General features: G+C 35.8%; 1 protein-coding gene across 11 annotated transcripts in view; it reads left to right on the forward strand.

Annotated features, from left to right (window-relative positions):
- MECOM (MDS1 and EVI1 complex locus) overlaps positions 1-26,221 on the forward strand; it is a 627,797-nt gene that overhangs the window by 595,798 nt on the left and 5,778 nt on the right. For 7 of the 11 annotated variants that reach the window (XM_005675344.3, XM_005675345.2, XM_005675348.3 and 4 more), the window contains 8 exons: positions 97-184; positions 5,667-5,693; positions 13,131-13,297; positions 14,381-14,458; positions 18,257-18,426; positions 20,576-20,720; positions 24,657-24,893; positions 25,721-25,904. In XM_005675344.3, the coding sequence (XP_005675401.1) occupies positions 97-184; positions 5,667-5,693; positions 13,131-13,297; positions 14,381-14,458; positions 18,257-18,426; positions 20,576-20,720; positions 24,657-24,893; positions 25,721-25,904 (1,096 nt within the window). The remainder of the gene's footprint in view (positions 1-96; positions 185-5,666; positions 5,694-13,130; positions 13,298-14,380; positions 14,459-18,256; positions 18,427-20,575; positions 20,721-24,656; positions 24,894-25,720; positions 25,905-26,221) is intronic. The other 4 variants (XM_005675347.3, XM_018048007.1, XM_005675350.2 and 1 more) reach the window with 2 other exon arrangements.

Raw genomic sequence — 26,221 nt, forward strand, 5'->3', positions numbered from 1 at the left:
ATTTGCTTTATTGTTAGCTGTTTTAAATGTCAACGATTATGCAGGGATTGATCTGTGAGACTGATTCTTCTCCAAAATCTAATTTTAACCTTTCAGAGTAGAGAAAAGAAAACTAACTGACCCACTTGAAGCTTTAAAAGAGAAATACTTGAGGCCTTCTCCAGGATTCTTATTTCACCCACAAGTAAGTATTTTGAATTTGAGACTTCAAGCTTGTAAACTAACTTGTTGATCCTGAAAAGCAGGTGCAATGAAATGAAAGAAATCTTGAGAACATTAGGATTTCCTATGACGCTGATGTGGAAGAACACAGGAAATTCTAGCAGAATTAAAATCCAAACTTTTTAAAGAAAAAGTAGTCAATATATATATGTAAAAATAACATGGTTTCAGTGTTAAGTTATTCTCTATTAAGTACTTACCTGAGCTAAAGTGTATTTTGGAGTGAGCAAAATTCAGTTAAGAAATTAAATATTGAAGTTGTCTTTCATGTGTAAAAATTTGCGATTGTAAGAAATAGATCACTGTGCAATTTGTCCCAAACTCATGAAGGTCATTCGTGTTCTTTTAGTGCTTAGATAAAAACAGGAAATGAGTCTACCTGACAAGTTGTTACCATAGAGGGTGAAGGAATTTATCGAGAGACCACTGGGCATTCCAGCAAAGTTCTGTAATTGCACAAGAATTCACCACAATACACAGAGCTATTTGCTGGATGGAGTTGTGTCCATTTATCAAAATAGTATAATTTCTCACTGCAAAGAAAATACAGAGCAGTGCTATCTAATTAGTTCATCTTTATGTCTCCACATTTTTGGTCATTTTTAAAAAACTAGTATACATATCAATTAAAGTGTGGAGAATTCTATTGAAAGAAGGAATATATAAGTATCTCGAATCTGGTTTCTTAATGATATATATATTTTTAATTTACTGATTACTAAGGATACAAGCTCCTTATAGACAGTAAGCAATACTTTTATGAAAATGTTCGACAACAGAGTTAACTGATTTGTTCTGTTCCAGTATATTCAAACCAGAACTTATGCTTCTCTGATAAAATCGGTGGAAAATTCTATGCAAGCTATCTTACAGAAAGCTATGAAACAATTAAATTTAATCATCTTGGAATATGACTCCTCCCCCACCCCTCACCATCACCCTCTCTGCTACTGCTTCTTTCTTCATTTTTAAAAACACTTTCCCAAATTCTGGACAATAAAGTGTGAGAGCTGAAATACCATATTCTGGGTTGAGTGGAGAGACCTGTCATTGCTCAAAAATTCTCTCTGTTTTAACCTGAAACAATATATGATTTAGTATGAAAAGGGTTAGAAATATTCCAGTTAGTATTCATTTTGTGTAGAAAACTAAGGAATTTCTTAAATTATTTTCTGGAAAAGCAAGTTCTAAAACAGTAAATGTTTATCAGGTACTTATTTTCCACATTTAGACTGATCTGAATTGCACTTGTTGGTCTCGTGGGCTAATAAACCTGAGCATAAAATACATTTTTGTGTCAGATATTGTACAAAAAGTATATCTCTCTTGATAACTTTCTAATTAAATGCTTATAAGGATATTATAGTTATCCTTATAACTATAATTAAATTATATTACATTTAATTACAGTTTTAATGACAATAAATCAATCTATTTTATATTCTAGTTATCTTTAAAATCTAGTAACTAATCATTTCAGAATTAAGTGCTGTGGGTATGTAGTTCAAGGGAGGAAAAAAAAAAGCCAGGATTCAGTGTCTTTGAATGACTCAGTCGACCTGGCTTTTAGTTTCCTTACTTATTAGATGAAGCAGTGGGTGTAAGGTCCCTATCTTCTCTGAAATTCAGAGGTTTCTAGCTAGCTAAAGCAAAATTACTGATTCAGAAAATGGGGAGTTTTGTCTACTAACATCTTTACATGTGCGTGTAGCTGTTGTAAATGTAGTATATGCATATTTTAAATCAAATGATAGAAAATCTACTATGTTTTAATATTCTCAAAATTACTGAAGGATAGCAAAAGATGAGGCATGTGTATAGAGCTTGGGAGTATAGCAATCACCCGCTCAGATCACTGAAAATATTCCTATGGGAGCACAGTGGCAGAGGGTGTCCTTCCCACACCAGAATGTCGTGTCTTGTTATATGAGACTAACTATTGCTGCATGTTGCTGTAAGAACAGTACCCAACAGTGATCAGTAAAATATTTAACACATCATATGTCATGAATACTGATCAATCAGAATAGGCTCCTGCCATTGGGGAGCTGGGTCCTGGAAGCCCTTGCTGGCCAACTGTTCATGCTTTGGTTGCTGGCTGGTGGGCTGTCTGAAGGGTCTTTTGGGAGGAGGCCTGGGCAGCAGGAGGACATTCAGGGTAGTTGGGGCAAAGGCTATTTATCAATGACGACAGAAATATTTCATTATTTTGATAACCATTGTGGCTGTTTTTGTGTGTAATGGCTGAATGTCACTGAGATACAGAGGGCATAAAGAGTGTCACCTGAGAGATGTTCAGGTCCCTCAATTTTCATCAAGCCTTCAGAGCAGTCTGTCCTTTCAGACTTTAGGCTTCCCTGTGGCTCAACAGATCCACCTGCAATGCAGGAGACAAAGGAGACTCAGGTTCGATCCCTGGGTTGGGAACATCCCCTGGAGTAGGAAATGGAAACCCACTCCAGTATTCTTGCCTGGAAAATCCCATGGACAGAGGAGCCTGGTGGGCTACAGTCTGTGGGGTCGCAAAGAGTTGGACACGATTGAGCACACAGACGAGGTCTGCTCTTTCAGAAAATCTGCCTCATATGTTCTGAAGTTTCGGGAGAACTTTTTTTGTTCTTTCTAGTACTGTATCAATTCATCACAGCCTCAAGATCCACCTTCCTACAAACAAATAAATAAACAAATGAAAACAAAGAGAAACTGCCTAGGATTTGGGGCCAGAAATAACTGCTTTAGAACAGGCTTCACTACTTATTAGCAGAAATGCTTCGATTTTGAGGCATGTAGTTCATCTCTCCGAGCCTTCTCTGTCAGTACAATGCGTTTACCCCTTCCAGCCTTACTAGGGGCAGCGGAAACGATCAGTGCTCACATACATGACGTGTTTAGCACTGTGCTTGGCATATGGAAGGATCTAGAGGTGGAAAAGCTCTCTTTTATTATTGGATGCAGAAGTATTCTGTTTTGACTATGAAGAAGTCTCAGTAAAACACCCTCCTGCCATCTCCTGAGCCCAGTTTCTTTGGTGGACATACATCAGTATCTAGAAATGCCTGGAAGGATGCTTGCTGTGTTCTTGGTGCTGCCTTGTTGGACACCAGAGCATTCCACCAAAATGAAAGGATTTGCCTCCTCTGCACCCAGGGCTTGCCATCGTTTTGTAGGTAGATAAGTGCTTGGTTAAGACCATTCACAATTTCATTTTTCATTTAAAGTATTTTGGAGCAAATCACATGGTCCCTCTGAGGCTTCTATATCCTCATCTTCAGAATAAGAATAGTGTTATTTATCTCAGGGTTATCTACCTCTATCTATTTCTTAGGATTTTTATAATAATTAAAAGGAGAGCACATGTTTTCCATGCTTTAGGGAAAACCTATAAATAGATATGTAAATGCTTTGTAGTGGTATTCTCTGATGGTAAAAATTTTACAATTTTTGTATGTCTTTGTATTCTGCCCCCTCAACCCCCGCCCCCTGCCTGCCTCCCCTGTACATAGTTACTAATCAATGAAAGTTGACACTTCACTCAGATGGTAAAGAATCTGCCTGCAATGCAGAAGACCAGTGTTTGATCCCTGGGTTGGAAGATCCCCAGGAGAAGGGAATGGTAATGCACTTCAGTATTCTTGCCTGGAGAATCCCAAGCACAGAGGAGCCTGGCAGGCTATAGTTCATGGGGTCGCAAAGAGTCGGACAAGACTGAGCAACTAACACTTTGATTTTCACTTATACAAATAAGTTGGATATTTATTAAATTTTATTGGAAATAAATTATTAGGCCATTTTACTGCCTTTTAGAATAAAATATGTATTTTTAAAATCCTTGACAAAAATACAGAAAACATATGGGAACATATACATCAGAATCAAAAGATAAATACAGGCTTTATCATTCTCAGGGTTTAAATTCCTCTCCATTCAGTTCTTAGAGAAGTATGTTTGCACTGTCAGGCCACTAGAGCACTATTTCACTTTCTATTTTTCTCTTATAAATAAGTTAGTTTAACATAAGGCTGAAATAAGTACTATAGGGTTTCTCCCTGCCTATGTGTTTGAAAATTACATTTGGAACCTTAGATTATAATTTTGAAAAGAAGATGACAGCCACAGGAGGTGAGATGGAGGAAATGATATTACCCTGTGATCTTTGGAATGTCCATTTCATTGGGTACTTTGCATTTTGGGTACTTTGCATTCACATTGACAGCTCATTTGAATTGCCATAGAAATCACTTGGCAATTATACTAGTACAAAACTGGCTATAAATTATACCTTTGTTTGATTTTCCTATACTTTAAATGTTATTTTTAGTTATTTATATATTTCAATTTCAGATGTTTGGCTTTGTGTTAATCTACCATGGAAACTCTATTTTACTTCCATTTCTGTGCTTTATTCATTCTTTTTTTATTTTCTTCATTTTAAAGTGTCTTCACTTTCTTCATTTAAAGTGTCTACTTGTTACAGTATTCCGAAGAACTGGGAAAAAGACTAAGGTCTTTTCCCAAGTTTTCATGTGTATGTTGATGTGAAAATCACGTAAGACTTTTGCCCTTCCTCTTTCGCCTTCCGTCTTTCTTTTGCTTTCAACAAGTGTTTCTTGTGTTAGGTTTCTTCTGTGGTAAATCTTTCACCCTTAAAAACTGTGTATATTCCTTATTAAAGATACTGTAACCTAAGAAAGCAAGGTATATCCCCTTTAAACAAGCAAAATGATATTTCTAAAGATATAACATTTGTGTTACCTGGTATAGCTTCTATTGGGTTAACCAAAAAGTTCATTCAGATTTTTCGATAAGATCTTACAGAAAAACCCAATTGAACTTTTTGGGCAACACAGTAATTCACTGACATTTTCACCAGTGAGTCTTGTCATAAATGGTCACAAATAATTAGACATTTGTAGTTCTTTTCATTGCTATTCTTCAGAGTTCTAACTGCTGATGGTCCCATGCTAATAGAAACCAGTTTATTTCCAAGTACACTACCTTTTTGTTACTCAGTGATTCACATTTGAGTGAGTATTTATTTTCTTTGTCATTAATGCTGTAAAAATATAAGAGACTAGATATTTTTTGCAGGAAATTGCTTACATTTTAGTTATTAAAGTAAAATTTAGGAATCTTGTTTTGCAGTCAGTAGAAACAAATGAAAAGGAAGTATCTATTTTGCTAAGATTTGGTAGCAAGCAGTATTTAGCTTTCTTGGGAAAAAAAAAACCATTCTGGTTTATAACCTTGATTCTAAAATTTAATTGAGGTAAATAGAGAAAACTCCATGTTATAAAAATATTCATTATCAAGGCTTTTACTCAAGGTATAGTTACATGATAAGCAAAAATTACTTAGTATAAATGTTAATTTCTCAAAGGATAGATTACAATAAAGATACCTATACAGAAGTAATTTTTTTGTTTTTGTTTCAATTTTGCTCCCAGTTCCAACTGCCTGATCAGAGAACTTGGGTAAGTTTTCTATTTATATTTTTGACTAAAATAATGTAGCATTAAAAGGAAAACAACTAATATTATAAATTGCCATAGAGAGATTTCTGAGCCCTTTTCCCTTAAATGATAGAGCTTTAGCAGATAGATTTTCATCTTTGTCAAGCTGCAAGATACTTTCAGTTTGGGTTGGACATTTAGTGTCTATAAATTGTTTATAGAAAGTTTATTCTCTAAATCTAACCCATTGCATAGTAATTGTACCTTGATGTAGAACTCTTTCTAAGTACTTGGGAGTGTGTGTTAATAGGGATTTCAAGATGGATCACTAAGTGGAAACAATAATTATTTGGGGGAGCCTGTACCAGCATGTTAAAGATGCTTATGATAAAGCCTTAAGAAAGAATAAAACCTGAACTTATGTGTAGACCCAAGTTGACATTGTAATTCATATCCATATAACCCAGGGCAGAACTTGGTTCTGGCTGTGTGGATTCACAAGACTAAATGTTTAAAAATCTTTAACTATCTAAAGAATATATCTTTTAGCATTGGGTTCCACTTCTTCAGGTTTCCTGGTGGCTCAGCAGTATAAAATCTGCCTGTCAGTGCAGGAGACGTGGGTTTGATCCCTGAGTCTGGAAGATCCCCTGGAGAAGGAAGTGGCAACCCACTCCAAAATATTTCTACCTGGGAAATCCCATGGACAGAGGAACCTGGTGGGCTATAGTCCATGGTGTCTCAAAGAGTCAGACATGAGTTAGTGACTCAACAACACCAACAATCCGCTTCCTCAACTTTCTTTTTCTTTTTTATATTTTATTTTTCTTTTTACTTTATTTTACTTTACAATACTGTATTGGATTTGCCATACATTGACATGAATCCGCCACGGGTGTACTTGAGTTCCCAATCCTGAACCCCCCTTCTACCTCCCACCCCATATCATCTCTCTGGATCATCCCCGTGCACCAGCCCCAAGCATCCTGTATCCTGTATCACACATAGACTGGCGATTCGTTTCTTACATGATAGTATACATGTTTCAGTGCCATTCTCCCAGATCATCCCACCCTCTTCCTCTCCCACAGAGTCCAAAAGTCTGTTCTATACATCTGTGTCTCTTTTACTGTCTCGCATACAGGGTTATCATTACCATCTTTCTAAATCCCATATATATGTGTTAGTATACTGTATTGGTGTTTTTCTTTCTGGCTTACTTCACTCTGTATAATCAGCTCCAGTTTCATCCATCTCATTAGAACTGATTCAAATGTATTCTTTTTAATGGCTGAGTAATACTCCATTGTGTATATGTATCACAGCTTTCTTATCCATCTACTGATGGACATCTAAGTTGTTTCCATGTCCTGGCTATTATACACTGTTGGTGGGAATGCAAACTAGTACAGCCACTATGGAGAACAGTGTGGAGATTCAGCTTTCTGTTTTAAACTGTTAAAAATGTTTTTATTGGAATATAGTTGATTTATAGTGTTGTGTTAGTTTCAGGTGTACCGCATAGTGAATCAGATATACATACATATATATCCACTCTTTGTTTTTAGATTATTTTCTCATATAGGCCATTACAGAGTGTTTAGAGTTCCCTGTGCTATACAATAGGTTCTTATTAATTATTTATTTTATATATAGTAGTGTGTATATGTCAGTCCCAATCTCCCTATTTATCCTTCCCCTCAACTTTCAATTAATATTTCCAGATACAGTAAGTTGACATCACTAGGAGACAGCTTTATTTTTTATTCAAGATACAAGGAATACTATTTATTTATGTTTCACTCCCAAATAAACCTTGAGACAATGAAAATGTATATAAATAGCCTGTATTACAAAATTTCCTCTAAGTATATGTATTTTTACTCTTTTATTCTCCTTTTCACTCAGAATTATACTGATTTTAAAGTATGGATGAAATCTTGGAATACAGTTTACTTTATCCTTAGTCACCATAACATTAAATATAAATTATTTTAAATTAGAACACTTTGGCACTTACCTGTTTCCTCTATCTGATGTTAGTTTTCCTTTACCAGAAATTCTTCCATTTATTTCTTCTGTGGAATATGTGAGGAATTGTGGATTTTTCTCATCCTATCAACTTTTAAGGATTTTTCTCATCCTATCAACTTTTAAGGTTTACACTTATTTCCACAGTATAAGAGCAAAGAGACAGAGACTTCCTTGTTAGGCAAAGTTGTGTAGTAGACAGCATTGTTCTTTGGTTATCCTGGCTTATTATTTCTAGTGTTTTGTGGTCTGCCTTCCCTGGCAAGGGTTTGTCTTAAATATCATGCCGCACTGTCTTCATTCTTTCTAATGTTAACTTTTACTTGCTGGTAGCTTTGCTGTTAGCTGCTTCAAGAATAAGGTGTTGTCTCCTATACAAATGGCCAGTGCTGCTACAACTTACAAAGACAGTTCAGATTTTAAGTTAGATGCCTTTCCTGATAATGCAATGGTATAGCACCTGCTATGACAATGCTTTGGAAACACTCCCAGTCTTTGAATCATAGATGTTGCCGAGCAGTAATTTATATTTTTATTATAAAATGGATATTCGTGGAAAATATTAAAATATTAAATTTTATGAATTTTAGTGGTTGAAAGCTATAATTTTATAATCATGACTGCAGAATATGATACATGGAATGAGACAACCATAAAATATGAATATTTATTTCTCCCCCAACTGGCCATGATTTTAAGATTTCTCAAGATAATCAAGTGAATAAATATAGAAAACTACCAAATCTACAAACTTTCCCATCATAAGTTATTTATGAAAAGTTAGTTGTTTTATGATAAAGCCATGTGTAATCTAATTTGTGAAACATTAGGTCACATAATTCATGGTGCCATTGGACATATCATTTTGTATAATCAGATTGTCACTTTAATAGTTTTAATGAGAAACTTCTTTATGTCATCAATTATTGGCTGCCAGATAAAAAAATGTTAAGCTAAGTGCTTCAGACCCAGTTGATGTTATCTTGCCTGCTGAAATGTTTTTACAAAACGAACTATTTGACAAGGGAGATAGTTACATTTTTGGTAGAAGCTAGGGAATTGTGTCTAAATACTAGTTTGCGTCAGTTTAAAGTTAATAGCCTCTTGGGGACTGAAAGGGGGGGAAATAACTTCCTTTTCCAGACATCTGGCTGCAGATACCATCAGCAACTATAATATATGTAAATAAAAATCACTGTTCTATAGGGAAAAAAAAAACTGTCATTTACCGATTGGAGATTAGTCAATGACATTGATAGGATATAGGGCAATATCTTTCTAAAATATATGATCTGATTTTTGCGTTCTTTTTTCCCGTTATTTTCAGCAGATTTCCTATTCATTGTAGTACATGTTGTCCCTTTCATTTTTATTTTCATAATTAAAAAGTATTTGTAGCTAAATTGTTTCATTTATCCCAATTCATCCTGATTTTTTGAAATACCAAGTCAGACTTTAGTGACTGTTAAAACTTACTACATCTACAAAATGAATGTTTTTCCAAAAGGAGTATCACGTGAATCAGCCTAGATAGCTAGAGGAAGCTGAGGTTTTGTAGGACTGATTGTTGATCACAGAATGGCTAAACTACCCCAACTAGCAGATGTCTAAGTCACTTATTCTTTTTTAAATTAATTTTATTGGAGTATAGTTGATTTACAGTGTTTAGTTTCAGGTATATAGCAAAGTGAATCAGTTATACATATACATGTATCTACTCTTTTTTAGATTCTTTTCCCATATAGGTCATTAAAGAATATTGAGTAGAGTTCCCTGTGCTATACAGTAGGTTTGTATTTGTTATTTCTTTTATACATAGTAGTGTGTATTTGTCCAAGTTACTTCTATCTTTCTTAATGGAGAAATTTATTCTTTTCAGCTGATGTTAAGTACATGAGAGCAAATGTTAGGAAGATGAAAAAGAGGATTCAGTGATGGCTTTTTTGTTGCTTTGGTGGTTGCTAGCTGGAAAGATGGAGAAGGAAATGGCAACCCACTCCAGTACTCTTGCCTGGAAAATGCCGTGGACAGAGGAGCCTGGTGGGCTGCAGTCCATGGGGTAACTAAGAGTCGGACACGACTGAGCAACTTCACTTTCACTTTTCACTTTCATGCATTGGAGAAGGAAATGTCAACCCACTCCATTGTTCTTGCCTGGAGAATCCCAGGGACGGGGGAGCCTGGTGAGCTGCCGTCTATGGGGTCGCACAGAGTTGGACACGACTGAAACGACTTAGCAGCTGGAAAGACGGAGAATGCAATGGCACCCCACTCTAGTACTCTTGCCTGGAAAATGCCATGGACAGAGGAGCCTGGTGGGCTGCAGTCCATGGGGTTGCTAAGAGTCGGACACGACTGAGCAACTTCACTTTCACTTTTCACTTTCATGCATTGGAGAAGGAAATGTCAACCCACTCCAGTGTTCTTGCCTGGAGAATCCCAGGGACAGCGGAGCCTGGTAGGCTGCCATCTATGGGGTCGCACAGAGTCGGACACAACTGAAGCGACTCAGCAGCAGCAGCAGCTGGAAAGAAAGTGGGTGGGTGTGTGTCCGCATGTGTGGTGTTAACAGCTACCCTCAGCTCACTTCTCATCTTTTTCCTCTGCTTCTTCCCCACTCCAATTTAATCTTCTTTTCATTTGACACCAGAAGCCAGAGGTGGGGGTGGTTTATAGAGGAGGCACTTGAGTAACCACTATTCTTTTTCTTGTTATCCTTAAGAATGCTGTTACTTAGTCAAGTCCATAATATATTTTTTTATTTCTTGATGCTTTCCCAAGGTGAAACAGTTTGGGGTAAAGTAATCACAGTGATCTTTCTTCAAAAGGAGCTATTAGTAGCTCCTAAAGCAAGACACATTTCTCAACAGCCAATTGCTGTTAAATGACTTGAAGGACTTATAGTTTATATGTGCTCGAGATAAAAGCCGAGAATAATAGTAGTCATGAGTAAGCTATTTTCCATATAAAAGGAAAGTGTTTCTGTAAGATGTATTGCCGCAGGAATCTGTGTGTCAGCAGGGTGGACACTCAAATGATTTAAAACCACTAGATAATGAAACTTTACTCAAATATTAAATGTACATAAATAAAACATTTATAATCATCACCCTTGCACTTACTATTCTTCCCCATAAATGTATGCGATCATGACCCTTACCCTTGCTTGTTACTGTTAATCAGCTTGAAGGCCAGAGGTCATTTTTCACTCAGACAATTTATTGCATGGAGGGTGGATTATCAAAATGATTTTCTGAAAAGAACAATTAGAAGGAATAAATGCAAATAAAATAGTATCATAAAATATTTCTGGATTGATTTTTAATAAATAAAATCCAAAGTAATATGAAAATGCTAATGCTCTGGCTAGAAGGGAATAATGACCACATTCTTTAGGGACAGAGTTTCCGCCAACCTCTCTGAGCAGCATCATCATTCCATATCTCTGCCCTGTGATCAGTATGTGTCAGAATCCTTCATAGTGACAAATGTGCTGTCCACTTGCATCTGTGGAGAATGTTTTAGCAGCTGAGTGATTATGAATCAAACCTCTGAGCTTACAGCCCCTACCACCTCCCAATGCGTTCACATTTGTCGTCTGACAAGTAAATGTATCTTGACTTTCCTCTGAGATTTTTTGCACTGTGTTTGATGAAAGACATTTGGCAAATTGGCAGTGGTACCCTGTACGTTGCAATTTGTAGCTAGCATTAGGAGTCCGGGCATGAAATGAGAGGGCAGGCTCCAGCATAAAGGAAAAAGAAAGAAAGCTAACTACAATATGAATAGTCGTTTGAAAAATCAAGCATACAATATTCCCTTTGTAAGAAGAGAATCATGTTTAGGCCATTCACTTAAGATTTTGCTCTAGTTTTAGAAGTCAGTAGTATTCTGTCCAGCCATGTGTCCACACAAGATAAATTTTATTAATTATCCTTTTGAATACAAATTGTTGCCTTTTATTTTTAACCTGAGCTCAAAATAAATTAGGCCTCCAACTCTGACTTGCCATCTTATCAGCAGAAGTATCATTTTCTTGAGTTGATCAGTTGCTTGAATGTACAGTTTTTACCATTTTTAATCCTTGCATGAAGTCTTCTAGTCTCCTGCCCTAGCTTTTGGAGAAACATACACAGAACATACAAAATACAAACACCTTTTATGCAGCTTTCTGAGTTCTCCAGTGGCAGAGTGCACTGAGAACCAAATAAACAATGGATGAGTTGATTTTACAAGATGGCCTGAGAGTTTGCTTTTTCTTCTTACAAATTCAGTAGTAAGCAGCTTCCAAATAAAATGTGAGCATGGAAGAAACATTTTAGGAAGGTTGAAAGGAGAGAGTCTGTCTTAATTATAGATAGTAAGAATCAAGCTAACTTTGAAAGTAAATACCACCCTCTGATTATGACTCTGTCAAATATGTGTGCAGATAGACAAAACTTGAAGATTATAAGCACAATAAATTAGGTTATTTGAGGAAAAGAACTAGGCAGGATACTTTTTCTTTGAGAATACTGCTCCTAGAGTGTGGTAATGCCAATGTAATACGACGTTATGATAATATATCATGAAGTGTCATTTCAATTCAATCCTTTTTCAGGACAAACTAATATTTTACCAAAATTCTTTGTGTATGATCCGACTTAAAAATCTAGTATATTGATATTAATTTAACATAAAGTACATCTTACACACTTAAATTTTTCTTTCTGCATTACATACATTTGGCTCTAGCAGTAACTTTGGAACTCTTGATGTTTTTCATGCTTTGAGTTTTTTTCATGGGACTTTCTAGTTTCTATGGTTTTTATTACTTAGGCAAGGCATACAGAATATTTTCCTATAATTTCCAGTTTACTATTTTTTACTGTATATTTTATTTGGTCAGCTTGCAGGCCAAGAAGTGGGTGGACTCATGTCCCAAAGAACCATCTTGCCAGAGTTAGAACTCAGACTTCTTTTGTTCTAAAAAGGGAGGGGTAGAGTCAAACATCTCTTGGTTCTGGTCAGCCTCTAGAAAGGATGTGTTAATTTCTTCCTTCCTGCAGTCATTCACAGGTGGGCCTAGTGAATAGCATGATACTAATGCTGTCTCTCACTTTAATAAAATCTGTAACTTCATTTTGTTATCTCATGTATTTCGTTGCTCTAGTGTATATCAAATTATTATAAAGTGATCTGACTAAGGTCTTATGGAAAAGTTCATGTGACATTGTGTACGCTTGGTTCTGCCTTTGTTATCTTTAAAGTCAATGAATTCTCTCATTTGTTTAATATTGGGACACTATAATCTCTTTCTACAGCCTCTGCACTCAGCGGGTTTGATGCTTCCCTTTTATTAATAATGATTTCTTAGTTTGCTAGAGATGATTGCAGCAGGAAAGATCTCTGCCCTGTCCTTCATGGTCTTATGCTTTTGCCTTTCAGATGTCGGCCATTGAAAACATGGCAGAGAAGCTGGAGAGCTTCAGTGCCCTGAAACCAGAGGCCAGTGAACTTCTACAGTCTGTTCCCTCCATGTTCAACTTCAGAGCTCCTCCCAACGCCCTGCCAGAGAACCTCCTACGGAAAGGAAAGGAACGCTATACCTGCAGGTAACTGCAAAGTTAATCATGACTGGCTTCCCAAAAATCTCCCCTCTGATTTCAAAAGGCCATGCTATTTGTTTTGGAAATTATTCTTGGTTGGATGATTAATAGCAACCATGATAGATTTCAAGCACTTCAAAGTACTCTTTATTTAGTGAGATATAAAAATAGTGGTTTAAAAGATTATTATTAAATGAAAATTTTAACACAGGCTGTTTGGTTGTGATAAATGAGGTTGGAAATGGTCCAAATGCTATCTATTTGTTTCACTTTGATGTTTATGAATTTTCTTTCACCGTTAATTATTTTCATCCAAAGGTATAATACTACTGTCCTCAAGCAAACATTTATTAATTGTCATGGTATTTAAGAATAAGGCTCTTAATGAAGGACAAATAAGGTCAATAAGTGAGAAAACTAGTTAATAAGTGCCTTGTTACTCATCAGTAGTATAGCAAAGCTTTTATTTGTTTCTCTTTTCTTTTTTAAAAATAAATCATGCTTATCATTTATGAATTGTCTCAGAAATTTGTGGCATCTGACTCAGGCATATCAATTTATCTGCTATTTGGAAAATGTGTTCCTTTCTTTCCAGAAAAGCTTTTATAGGAACATACCTTGATGGATGAGGTCTTAGAATCTTGTCTGATCTGATACCACTCAATGTACAGAGAGTTGTCACTGTGGCTAACATGTAAAATGAGTTAAAACATTTGAATCTGTTTATATCAACCCAGAACCACAGGCTCCTGTCATTTTTTTATCTCCTTGTCTGGTTTAGTTTTGCAGATGTAAAGATACAGAGTTAATAAAAGAGGCACATGGAGGGGGTCATCAAAACTCAACTCTGTTTTTATAAACTGCTTGTTTACACATGAGCGAATTCAACCAGACTGGTTCTCATAAGGCAGCCTTTATAGAGTTATTTATATCTGTAGAATGACTTTGTTGCAAATTTTAAATAACAAAGACATGTGAGTTCCATGCAAGATTAATTAAATCAGAAATAAGCATCTGGCTTCTAAGCAGCTTGAGTGAAATATAGGTAATTGCGCTGACTTTTCTCTTATAAATATCTTTTCATAACAGATACTGTGGTAAGATTTTCCCAAGATCTGCGAACCTAACACGGCACTTGAGAACCCACACAGGAGAGCAGCCTTATAGGTTTGACAATGATTTTTACTAAATATCTTGATAACTGTTGTAATAAATTGGACCTACTGCCACAATTTTAAAAGAGGTTACTTTTGTGCATGTCTGAGCATATGTCTGTTCAATTTTGATTCAAAGAAGAATTAACTAATGGCTGGGATTAAAATTTAGAAGAGTCTTAATTTCTTGAATCATCTTCTTATATCTCAATTTAAAAGTTCTAGCAATGTCTAGAATAGAATAAGCTTTTAAGAACTGTTAGTTACTTTTAAAACTAAGTGTTTTCTCTCCTCAATGATTCATGCTATTTTTTTTTTGATTCATGCTATTTTAATTGACAATAATCATAACCCTGGAGTCTCCCTTTTCCAAGCCTTAAATCTCTGCTAAGAATTAACAACCCAGATATATCTTAGTTTTCCCAGTACAGCTAAGTCAATGTCTACAAGTCTTGATAGGCTATTTAAAGAATAAATTTTATCTTGAGAGGAGGAAGAAAAAGGGTAGAACAGATAAAATAGAACATATTATAAGAAGGGAGAAGTTCCATCAACAATTTCTGAAGTGCTTCTTAGCCTATTCTCTTAAGCGTCAAAATCAGCCATATTACACATGGAACTAGGTTTAGTTTTAATATTATTCTTTACAAATGAATGATCACAATCACCATCTCCCAGTTTTAAAATATCATCTGCGTTGTTCAATGTGCAATGCCTTGCACACAGTATTAGATAATTCATGAATATTTCTTCAAAGAATGAATATTAGTTATTTTAAGTAATACTGTTAATTTTATTTTACTTTGAAATTCTTATGGGTTGCATATGTATAAAATTATTTTTATCTGAATGTTTACTTTTTTCATTAAAATAAATAATTTATCAGCTTTCAAATACTTCTTTATATACAAGGATAAGAAAGTGGGAAGACCAATGTTCATTTGAAGATAGTTGAAACTTTAGGAGAAAACTAGAGAGACTTAAACTCAGATAATAATAAAGTATTTTCTTAAATCCTTTGCTTTCCTACATGTTCTGTAAATTATTAATCATAAGTAATATTTCCACTTTGTATGTGATAGATTGCATTGGATATAATAGGTCTCAGAGAGATATAAATATGGGAAGTGTTAGATGATTTCCCTTTTTGAGAAAATGTCATATCCAAGGAATTCTGCTTAAATGGAAGGAAAGATTTCCACACTTATATTTTGTTATGGCCAAGGGTCTGGTATGCAGCTATGATATCATGCTCATTTTTCTCTTTTTTTGTACCTGAATTCAGTGGATTTATTCTGCCCCATAAATGGTGCTATTACTGTATATGTATTTTTAAAAATGCAAACCAGAATTTTGCATAGCTAAGGATCTTAAACAATTATTTGTTCAGCAACTCTGTTCCACAAGTGAAAACATTCAGATCCACATATGCTAATTGCCTTCTGTAACTGTTGTTCTTTAGTCGCTAAGTTGTTGTGTCTGACTCTGCGAACACATGGACTGTAGCCCGTCAGGTTCCTCTGTCCATGGGATTTCCTAGGCAAGAATATTGGAGTGGGTTGCCATTTCCTTCTTCAGGTGATCTTCCTGACCCAGGGAACAAACCTGTGTCTCTTGTGTTCTATAAAATCTGATATTAATAGACCCCTAAATTAAAACACAAATCTAGAACTCTGGGTTTTTATCTCATACCATGATCTCAAAGGCTCCCATACCCTCTGTGTTTACCAGGATGGCTTAATCATGTATAGCTCATGAGTGTGTTATGTACTTCTTTTTAGAATTTCTGAAACTTAGGATCTGATTTGGGAGTTTCTTAACCACTTACTCCCTGGTAGCTCAGACTGTAAAGAATCCACCTGTAATACGGGATACCTGGGTTTGATCCCTGAATTGGGAAGTTCCCCTGGAGAAGGGAATGGCTACCTACTCCAGTATTCTGGCCTGGAGAATTCCATGGACAGAGGCTACAGTCCATGGGGTCGCAAAGGGTCGGACACAACTGATCAACTTTCACTTCACTAAACACCTACTAACTTACTGAAGCACTCAAACTTTTGGCCAAGATATTAGCAGAGGAAAGATAGAAAATAAATGCTTTTTGGTTGGAACTTCCTTATTGACTGAGTTTATTCATGTTAAAGTCGAAGCTATTTATTAGATTTAAAGCTTCTATGCATGCAAGCAGTTTGAAGCATGTCCAAGACAAAATGTTTCTTCCTTGTGATTTCTGTAGAAATTATTTTAAGTGAAAATTATTCTAAAAAGTTTAATGAGAGTTTAAGTTTTCTCTATCAGTGTTTTTAATGTTATTCTGCTTAAGACAACACAATTGGGCTCATTGTACCATGATTCTCATTGCAGTGAACCTTGGAAGTTCAAAGAAGGCCCATACATTTTTTTTTCAAAATCAGAGGCTTAATTATCAATGTGGGATCTTATCCATTTTAAAATTAATATTATTAATTTAAATTTGATGGACCTCATGATGCCAGAACAGTTTTTTAGGGGGAAATTAAATTAGCCCTTGAGTTGGTTTACTGATACTATGCCAAAGTAACTAGTTTAACAAATTTATATTCCCCACTGGACTAACTAGATTTCTGGCATCATATGGAGACAGCTGTAGAACACTTTCAGTGGAACAGGGTACTTTCTCATGTTGAACCCTCAAATTGGTGTGTCTGCATTCAGAAGTGGGAGAAGTGCCCTTCACACATGGGAGAATGAGTTAAGGATTTTTTGGTTGTTAAGTTAGAAATTTTCACTTAAAAGTCATCTAGAGAAAGGTGATTTTTCCTTTCAAGCAACACACAAAAAAATCATATAAACAGCTAACACAATCTTTACTTTAAAAGGCCAGAGGGAAAAATTTTGTCAATTACCACTTTTCTTCCTTACCATAAGAGCTGGTGGGAAGTGGGGTGGGGTGATGAATTACTCTTTTATTTTGTGACTAAAGGAGAACTTCAGTAATTTATGATTTTTGATCATAAATATGGAAGGCAGAACAATTAGTCAGTCAATATTATGTGCTTTCTTGAAAAAAAAAAAAAAAAAAAGAAAAACTGACCTGGTGTAGAAAAATAGAAATGGAAAACTGAGAGAAATTTAGAATATTGTGGGGGGATGGGTAAACAAAGACCTTGTGCTTTTATTCAAAAAGGAGAATTTAGCACCCTTTCTTTTGTAAAGGTTTAAAGGTTAACACAGTAAAGGCTTTGGGGGCTCCTAATCACTACAGATTATGAAAATTAGTATCTTTGCTATCAGATTAAACTGTTTACATTGCCCCAGTTTTAAAAGTTGGAAACCTTTATTGTTATTTTGCAGAAGATAACAGAATTTCCTTTAGGCTTAGCAATTGAGAAAGTGAGTTTACTAAGAAATTATTTAATCAGGCTCTGAAATTTTGAATTAAAAAAAATGATTTTCTTACTTTATTTGAAGAATGCTTGAATCTGTTTCCTGTTTGTTTACAGAAGGTTTAATTGTCCTAAGTGGAAGATAAAACTGCTACCATTTCTTAATGTCTTTAATTTTGTCAGCTTTGCTTGAAGTACTAGAACTGATTACCTGGGTAAACTTGTGAGCAATCAAATTATCAGTATTTTATTACAATTTTTCACAAAGTCATAAAAATCTTTGATGCAATCAAAGTCATTTACCAGAATTGAAATCTTGGCAATGTGGATAGTAATCTTTGCTGCAGTGTTGTTTTATGGGTGATAATTTTGGAGATCTGGTTTGCTTGTCTTGAGAAATGTCTTTTGATTTGCTTGCAAATATTTGCTCTGTGTTTGCTTTTCAGATGCAAGTACTGTGACAGGTCCTTCAGCATATCTTCTAACCTGCAGCGGCATGTTCGCAACATCCACAATAAAGAGAAGCCCTTTAAGTGTCACTTATGTGATAGGTGTTTTGGTCAACAAACCAACTTAGACAGACACCTCAAGAAGCACGAGAATGGGAACATGTCTGGTAGGTCATTGACTGTCTTCTGAGGAGGAGATGCTTGGCTTATTCTTCTTATTTTAAAAGACAGTTGTGATCGCTCATCTCTCATTCCCCTTTGACATGAGAATCAGATCCTATTGTGAAAATTTGTAGCACTTTTCCCTTGAGATTTTTGAATGAAGTGAACTGTTGAATAATACACAACTCAGAGCTTCATTTGGACCGTTTTATTTTCTGGATGCATCTCAATGGGCAGTCTCAAGCACAGAGAACCATAGTTGGAACTCAAAGGAGACTGATGAATCATGATTTTCTAAATCGCAGGGAACAATCTTTGACCCTGTTGGCACAGAATGTGGCCACTGGCCTGGCCAGGATGACCAGAGTGGAGCCCCACGCTCTCAGCATTAACCTAGAAACCACAGCTGCTTTTGCAAACAGCCTGCAGTTGGGAAAACTTCTCTAGGGGACCTGTTTTAGATATGAGAGATAAAAGGCTGTCAACCTGATCAGAGTAGCCTGTAGCAAATGCTAGTCATGTATGATTTTTTATCACCAATTCTGATGCAAAATTAAGTTTAAAATGGCAAAAAACTAGCCTTCCTTTAACCCAGGCCTACTAATGCATTGTTAGCAGAAGACATGGTGGTTTTCTTGCCTTTGACTTCTAATGTGTGTGTGTGTGTACTCAGTAGCTCAGTTGTGTCCAACTATTTGCAACCCCATGGACTGTAGCCCACAACTCTGCTCTGTCCATGAAATTTTCCAGGCAAGAGTACTGGAGCGGGTTGCCATTTCCTACTCCAGGGGATCTTCCTGATTCAGAGATTGAACTTGCATCTGTTGCATCTCCTGCATTGGCAGGCAGATTCTTTACCACTGTGCCACCTGGGAAGCCCTTGGCTTCTAATATTTAGATAACATTGACCAGCTGGCATGTGTGTGTGATGCCAATCTATGTAGCTATAATTGTTTCTAGAGAATTAAGGGAATGACTTGGCAGTGAGGGGAGGGTACATGCATGGAATCCCTGAAAAGAGATTTTAAGAACAGAGAAAAGTTGGATTGATACAAAGTAGTCTTTCCTTAAGGAAATTATTTTATTATTAATCCTTCCTCTAGTGTAAAGGCACATTGCTTATGATTTTTGAATGAACTATATGTACTGTTTGTTTCCCTTAAAGCCAAAACTCTAATGATCATGGTTTAAAAATATTGGATTTTAGAGACAAGAGTCTAATTTAGTACTCAAAAATGACAACACTTTCTGCATACACCCTTACGGTATATCACTATAATTTTTCTAGTCAAAATTATTTCAGAAAATAAATAAATAATTTAAAAGGTATAATGTGTCAAAATTGAATACTTATTTGTTGGCCCAGATTATAACTTCATGAAGCTGAAGGGTATTCTAACCACTTGTGTTTGGCATCTAGACTATTGTGATGAACTGTCAAGCCACAGATATTCTTTGGACAAGATAAACAAACAAAGCAAATATTAGTATAAAATTTGACCACATATTATAAAGAGTTTATAATTTGTAAATGTATGGAAATTTTAGGCAATCTTTTGATACAGCTATTTTGATTCTAATTTTATAGGTAAGGAAACTGAAGAACCTTCTATAATCCACAGACCCAATATTGTCTTCTTAATACTGTCTCAAGACTGGTGTGTTCTGGGTCTGCCCACAGCCTACAAAGCAGAATGCCGTATTTCCAGCATGTGTTCAGGCTTTATTTGATAACATACATTAGCACAGGGGCAATAAATACATATTAACTGCCACCAGGACTGGGTATACAGTTTTTTTCTGGCAGAATGTTTTTAAGACTTTTCTATAATTTGTCTCACTCTGTATACTCTCATTCTATGAATAAAAACATTCCTATATCACAGTGGGAGTAGGAGGAAGCTGGTGGGAGAAGGAGCATCTTTGGGAAATTGTACTTCATGATTTTAGTGGTTCACAGTAGTCCCCATTATTCATTGGCACAGATACTGTGGTAAAATTGGGAAGACCTTGACCTCCTAAAGTTTTCATTATTAATACTCGAAAAAGCCTGTTTTAGGAAACAACACTGATCGAATGAAGAAGGTGTGAGATTTCAAATAAGTCGCACTCTAGATAATAGTCTTTTTCACAAAAGGGTTTCTCTCCCTTTAGGTACGGCAACATCATCGCCTCATTCTGAACTGGAAAGCACAGGTGCAATCCTCGATGACAAGGAAGACGCTTACTTCACAGAAATTCGAAATTTCATCGGGAATAGCAACCACGGCAGCCAGTCCCCCAGGAACACCGAAGAGAGGTAAAGCTGGTTTTTCCCTTTTCAAAGTCCGTGATTTCAGTAGTGAACGTTTTGAAATACATTTCAGTGCTCATTTTTCTGACACTGCTTTACTCCTGCCACCAATGGTTGGTGTTTATTTAGTACAGATTAAATACCAAATGTTCTTCTAAGCACTTTATGTGTATCAATAAACTTAATTATCCTAATAACCCTATGAGATAGGGACTGTAATTATGTAATTTTATCACTGAAGGAATGGCGACATTGAAGGTTAAATAACTTGCTAAATGTCACATAAGCAATAAACGAGATTGAACCTAGGCTGTCTGATTCTATAGCCCACGATTTTAGCACCATTCTATTCTGCCTCTCTTTATAGCTAATTAGAATATTTTATCAAAACTTGGCAATTAGAAAGGAAAGCCACACAGGGGTTCAGTTGAATCATTGGCTAATGCTGGTTACTATTATGTATCATATTATGTATAATGTATACATACAGTGACAGTGTTAGTTGTTCAGCCATGTCCACCTCTTTGCAACCATGCCCGTGGTCTGCCAAGCTCCTTTGTCCATGGATGGGATTCTTCAGGCAAGAATACTGGAGTGGGTTGTCATTCCCTTCTCTAGGGGATCTTCCCAACCCAGGGATTAAACCTGGATCTCCTGCACTACAGGCAGATTCATTCCTCTCTGAGCCACCAGGGAAGCCCCATACATATAATGTGTGACTATATATATTATATGACTATAGGTACCTGTATATGTTAACATTATATGACTGTGTGTATCTGTAGATATTTATATATAAAATACTTATTGTCATCCAAATAGCTTTTTTGAAACCATTTGTGACTTAATAAGATTCTATTACTTCTTTATATGCTTTGAAGTGCATCCTTATTTAATTCCAGCATGTTTGTTTCAGTGGGTATAATTACACTTGTTTTTAGTGACCTGGTGTGCTGGATTCCTCTTGTCATTCTCAATATTAAGCATATATGGCTTAATTGATACAGAAATAGGGCTTCTCTGGTGGCTCAGCAGTAAAAAAAATCTGCCTGCAATGCAGGGGATGCGGATTCCATCCCTGGGTCAGGAAGATCCCCTGGAGAAGAAAATGGTTACCGACGCCCGTATTTTTGCCTGGGGAATCCTGTGGACAGAGGAGCTTGGCAGGCTGCAGTCCATGGGTTGCAAAGAGTCAGACACTACTGAGCAACTAAGAACACAACAATCTAGCATTTTATGCTTTATGTGATATAAAGGAAACATTATTTTACCTAAACTACTGGGTTTAATTTTTCTTACCTATAAGTTATAAATATCTGGCATTGAGAACTGTGTTATTCTAAATATAACTATCCAATGGCCTATTAAATTAGGATGCTGCACTGTAAATTTTAATGTAATGAAATTAGTTAATGAAAGTTCCATTACTTTTTATCACGCAAATGTTGTTATTGTTCTCCATTTTTGATGCTATTAAAAGTCAGAGTTAATTGTTTCAGGTAGTTTTCCATTAAGGCAGTATTAAATAAGCATCCTTTTCCAAGATTATATAAAAATATATGATCACTTCTGTTCTTTAGCTTGTATAAAAGTGTCTCTAAGGGAATGAGAAGAGAATATCTGCTATTGTATGACTCTTCGAGCTTCTGAGAAGCCTGACAAAACTAAACTTTGTGCTGTTGGGTGTATCTCTCCCTCTGCTTGCCTATGTGTACACATGTGTGTCTGTGTGTGTGTGTGTGTGTGAGAGAGAGAGAGAGAGAGAGAAAGAGAGGGAGAGATAGAAAGCCAGAGGTGAGGCAGATACTCAGTACAAAGTACTAAGGACAAGTAAGAAAGACAGTCATGATCTTATATTTTAATAATGATGGTTACATGGTACAAATAAGAAATATCGAACAAAAAGCACCATTTGTGTTCTGAGACACCTATTCAGATTTCAAACCCTTAGTTGGAAATTTGTGAACCATAAAGCTGCAACATCTGGCTTCAACATGTCTAAACAGCATAGCAGTAAGAAGACTGAGTCATCTAACTTTTCTCCCCTCAACTCCTATCAGACTACTTTTGATGAATAATTTATCTTCTATAATTGCCACATTTGAAGGCAAAATTAACAAATAGGTTTTCTTAATCACGTTGGCTTTGTTACGTTTGGTTTCCATCCACGCACTCTTTTGTTCTTTTACTTTTTCTTTCATTTATTTTAAAATAACAATTTCGAGCCATTCAGGCCAGCAAGTTGGCAGTGTAACTGGAAACTAATAATTTATGTCTGTGCAAAACATGTTTTCATCATTCTTTGATAAAAGAGGTTAAGTGATGGATTGTATAAAAAAAACGTAATGATGATATGACTTTTTCTGGTCAAATGAATTTTTACTATGTGCCTCTGTCACACCCAGGATTGTTTAATTTATGTATTTTTTTTTGTTCTGGGAAATCTAAATATAAAATTATACTCTTTTTTTTAAATGTGGGAAATTGATGGAGGTCTATTGCTGGTATCTGATTTTCCATAACCTGAAAAATAGTTACATTGTGAAAATTGTACATGACTGTAACAATAATTTAGCAGCCTTAGCAAGTTTTCTGAGTTAGTAAATAGGTAGGACTACCGGATGCCAGTGTGTATGCTAAGTCGCCTCAGTTATGTCTGACTCTTTGCAACCCCATGGACTGTATGTAGGCCTGTCAGCCTCCTGTGTCTCAGCATGGGATTCTCCAGGCAAGACTACTGGAGTGGGTTGCCATTTCCTTTTCCAGGGGATCTTCCTGGTCCAGGGATCGAACCCACATCTCTTGAGTCTCCTGTATTGGCAGGCGGGTTCTTTATCTCTAGCGCCACATGGGAAACCCACCTAAACACCTACGATTGTTATTCTAACAAGCTTTCTGTATTTGGGCAAGTGCCTTAACCTCTCTGATCATATATCTTTGAAAGGAGGAAGTTAGGAGAGATTCAAAACATTCATAATAATTTTCTAACAGTTTCATCTTAATCTTGCAATGAAAGAAATTTAGCTTATACATATTTTAATGTTTCCTTTAAAGCCTGAAAAGCTTATCCTCATTTCATAAACATTCTCAAATATACTAAATGGGGACTTCAATGTTATTAAACATTTTTTATAATTAAACTTGCGAATTACATATTGCAATCCTTGCCACCACTAAAATATTACAAATGATGTTTTAAATATAATAGGCTTCTTTTGCATCATTATATTACACATATAAACTTCAAAAGATATTTGTACAATGACATTTTTATATCATTTCCCACCCCAGTGTTATCCTGGGAAACAAGGAATATTTTTACATTCAGACTATCGCGGATAATTTGAACAAAGTACAAATAAATGAGTTCTCAATCACTTCCAAGTCTCAGGAGAGTGTTTAAGTGCCATATACCACCAGTGTCACCTAGAAAGAGCAAATGCTGGTTGGTCCTTGGCAGCTACTCTAACACTTTCTTTGAACTCTTAGATTCTCTTGAAGCATGCATGTTGAAGCTTTGGCAGTGTTGCTTATGGGTATGAGTTTTCCAGAATCTGTTCTCTTAAACGGTGCATACTTATATGGTAATTAGGTAACTTTATGTAGAGAAAAACCTGTCTGTGCTTTTTATATCATATATAACAATATCATTTATCAAGCAAAGGCCTGATAAGAAATAGGAGACTAAGATTGTTTTCCCAGTTCTGCCAGAGGTTCCATTTATAATCTGAATAATCACACAATTATGTTTTTCATTTTTCCATTTGTGAGGTTACATTATTTTCCCATGGTTGCCTTAGAGCATAAATGATAAAAATTTACTCTAGAAATGTGGAAAACCTAAATTATTGCTAGAAAGGCATAATGTTAATAATAGAGCTAACTGCATGTTTTGAAATGACACCAGTAATTGAACCTGCTTCTTTTTTATGCTTTTGAAAGAATGAATGGCAGTCACTTTAAAGATGAAAAGGCTTTGGTGACCAATCAAAATTCAGATTTACTGGATGATGAAGAAGTAGAAGACGAGGTGTTGTTAGATGAGGAGGATGAAGACAATGATATTACTGGGAAAATGGGAAAGGAACCAGGGACGAGTAATTTACATGAAGGAAACCCCGAGGATGACTATGAAGACACCAGCACCCTGGAAATGAGCTGTAAAGCATCCCCAATGAGGTGAGAAGCAAGGGTGGACCCACATAGGGTTATGATTCCCGCTGCTCTGTTCTTCCATAAGCATGCTATTCCAGGGGATAAGCAATTTGTGAGCATGAATCATAAAAGCTGTTTGAATTAGCAAGGCATACGCAGTGGATTAATTTTAAAAAGACGGAAACAAGTGGCCATGAACATAATCCGCAGTATATAAATACATCGATCGATGTAGAACTCTGATTAATCTGAGGAAGGAAGGGTAAATGAAAGGGTGAACAAGTACACAATCACTTATTTAGACTCTACCTATAAAACTCAAAGAAAAATAGAGCTTTTGGCATTATCTAATTTATTCAGTTTATCATGTGTTATTCAAATATTATTGAGAGAAATATCACTTTATTTGCTGTATATGGAATCTATATAGATGACAGATGTTTAAAAGGAAAACATTAGCCCAATAATTAAATTGACTGGACTATTATATTTTCATATGGATAATTGATACCAACTGAATATCATCATAACTGGCTTTATTTTAAATGGAAATTGTAAATGTATGAATTCTGTCTCCACTGCATTGCTGACTTCACATGTCATTGACTTTAATTCTTTATCTCAAATATATTCTTGCTTTCATCATTAAAAATCTTAAAAGAAATATATGTATAAGATAGAATATTTGTAAGTTTTTAGAAGAATCCAAGAATTGATGGAGGCTACTTTCTATTGCAAATATACTATGACGTTTGACAAGTGTATGGAATCAAATGAAAAGTGATTTGGTTGGATATCAAACTGAAAAAGAAAAAAAAAACCCTCTGTGCTTTCCCATTGGTTCATTTTAGGTATAAAGAGGAAGAATATAAAACTGGACTTTCTGCTCTAGATCATATAAGGCACTTCACAGATAGCCTCAAAATGAGGAAAATGGAAGATAATCAATATACAGAAGCTGAGGTGTCTTCTTTCAGTGCTTCCCATGTGCCAGAGGAACTTAAACAACCGTTACACAGAAAGTCCAAGTCACAGGTACATACTTTCCTGCAGTATAGCATCCTGGTGACATTGTGCCTTTGATGCCAAAGGCAGATACTCTTTGCAATGTTCTAGAATCTGAGCAGGTTCAGATGCTTTACTCAAAAGGTTCCTATCTCTGCCTATGATTGAATCCAAAATAGTCAACCACTACAGCAATTAATATGACTGGATTCTGCACAGAAATTTCTGTGACAAACCCTGACTTCCAATAATCCAACCATTCCTTTGCAGTCAGCTTACTTTTGTGTAGATGGTCCATAAACATTTGATTGTACCTATTTGGAGTAGGAAATGGCAACCCACACCAG

This window comes from Capra hircus, chromosome 1 (genome assembly GCF_001704415.2).
Source record: "Capra hircus breed San Clemente chromosome 1, ASM170441v1, whole genome shotgun sequence".
Classification (NCBI taxonomy): Eukaryota; Metazoa; Chordata; class Mammalia; order Artiodactyla; family Bovidae; genus Capra; species Capra hircus.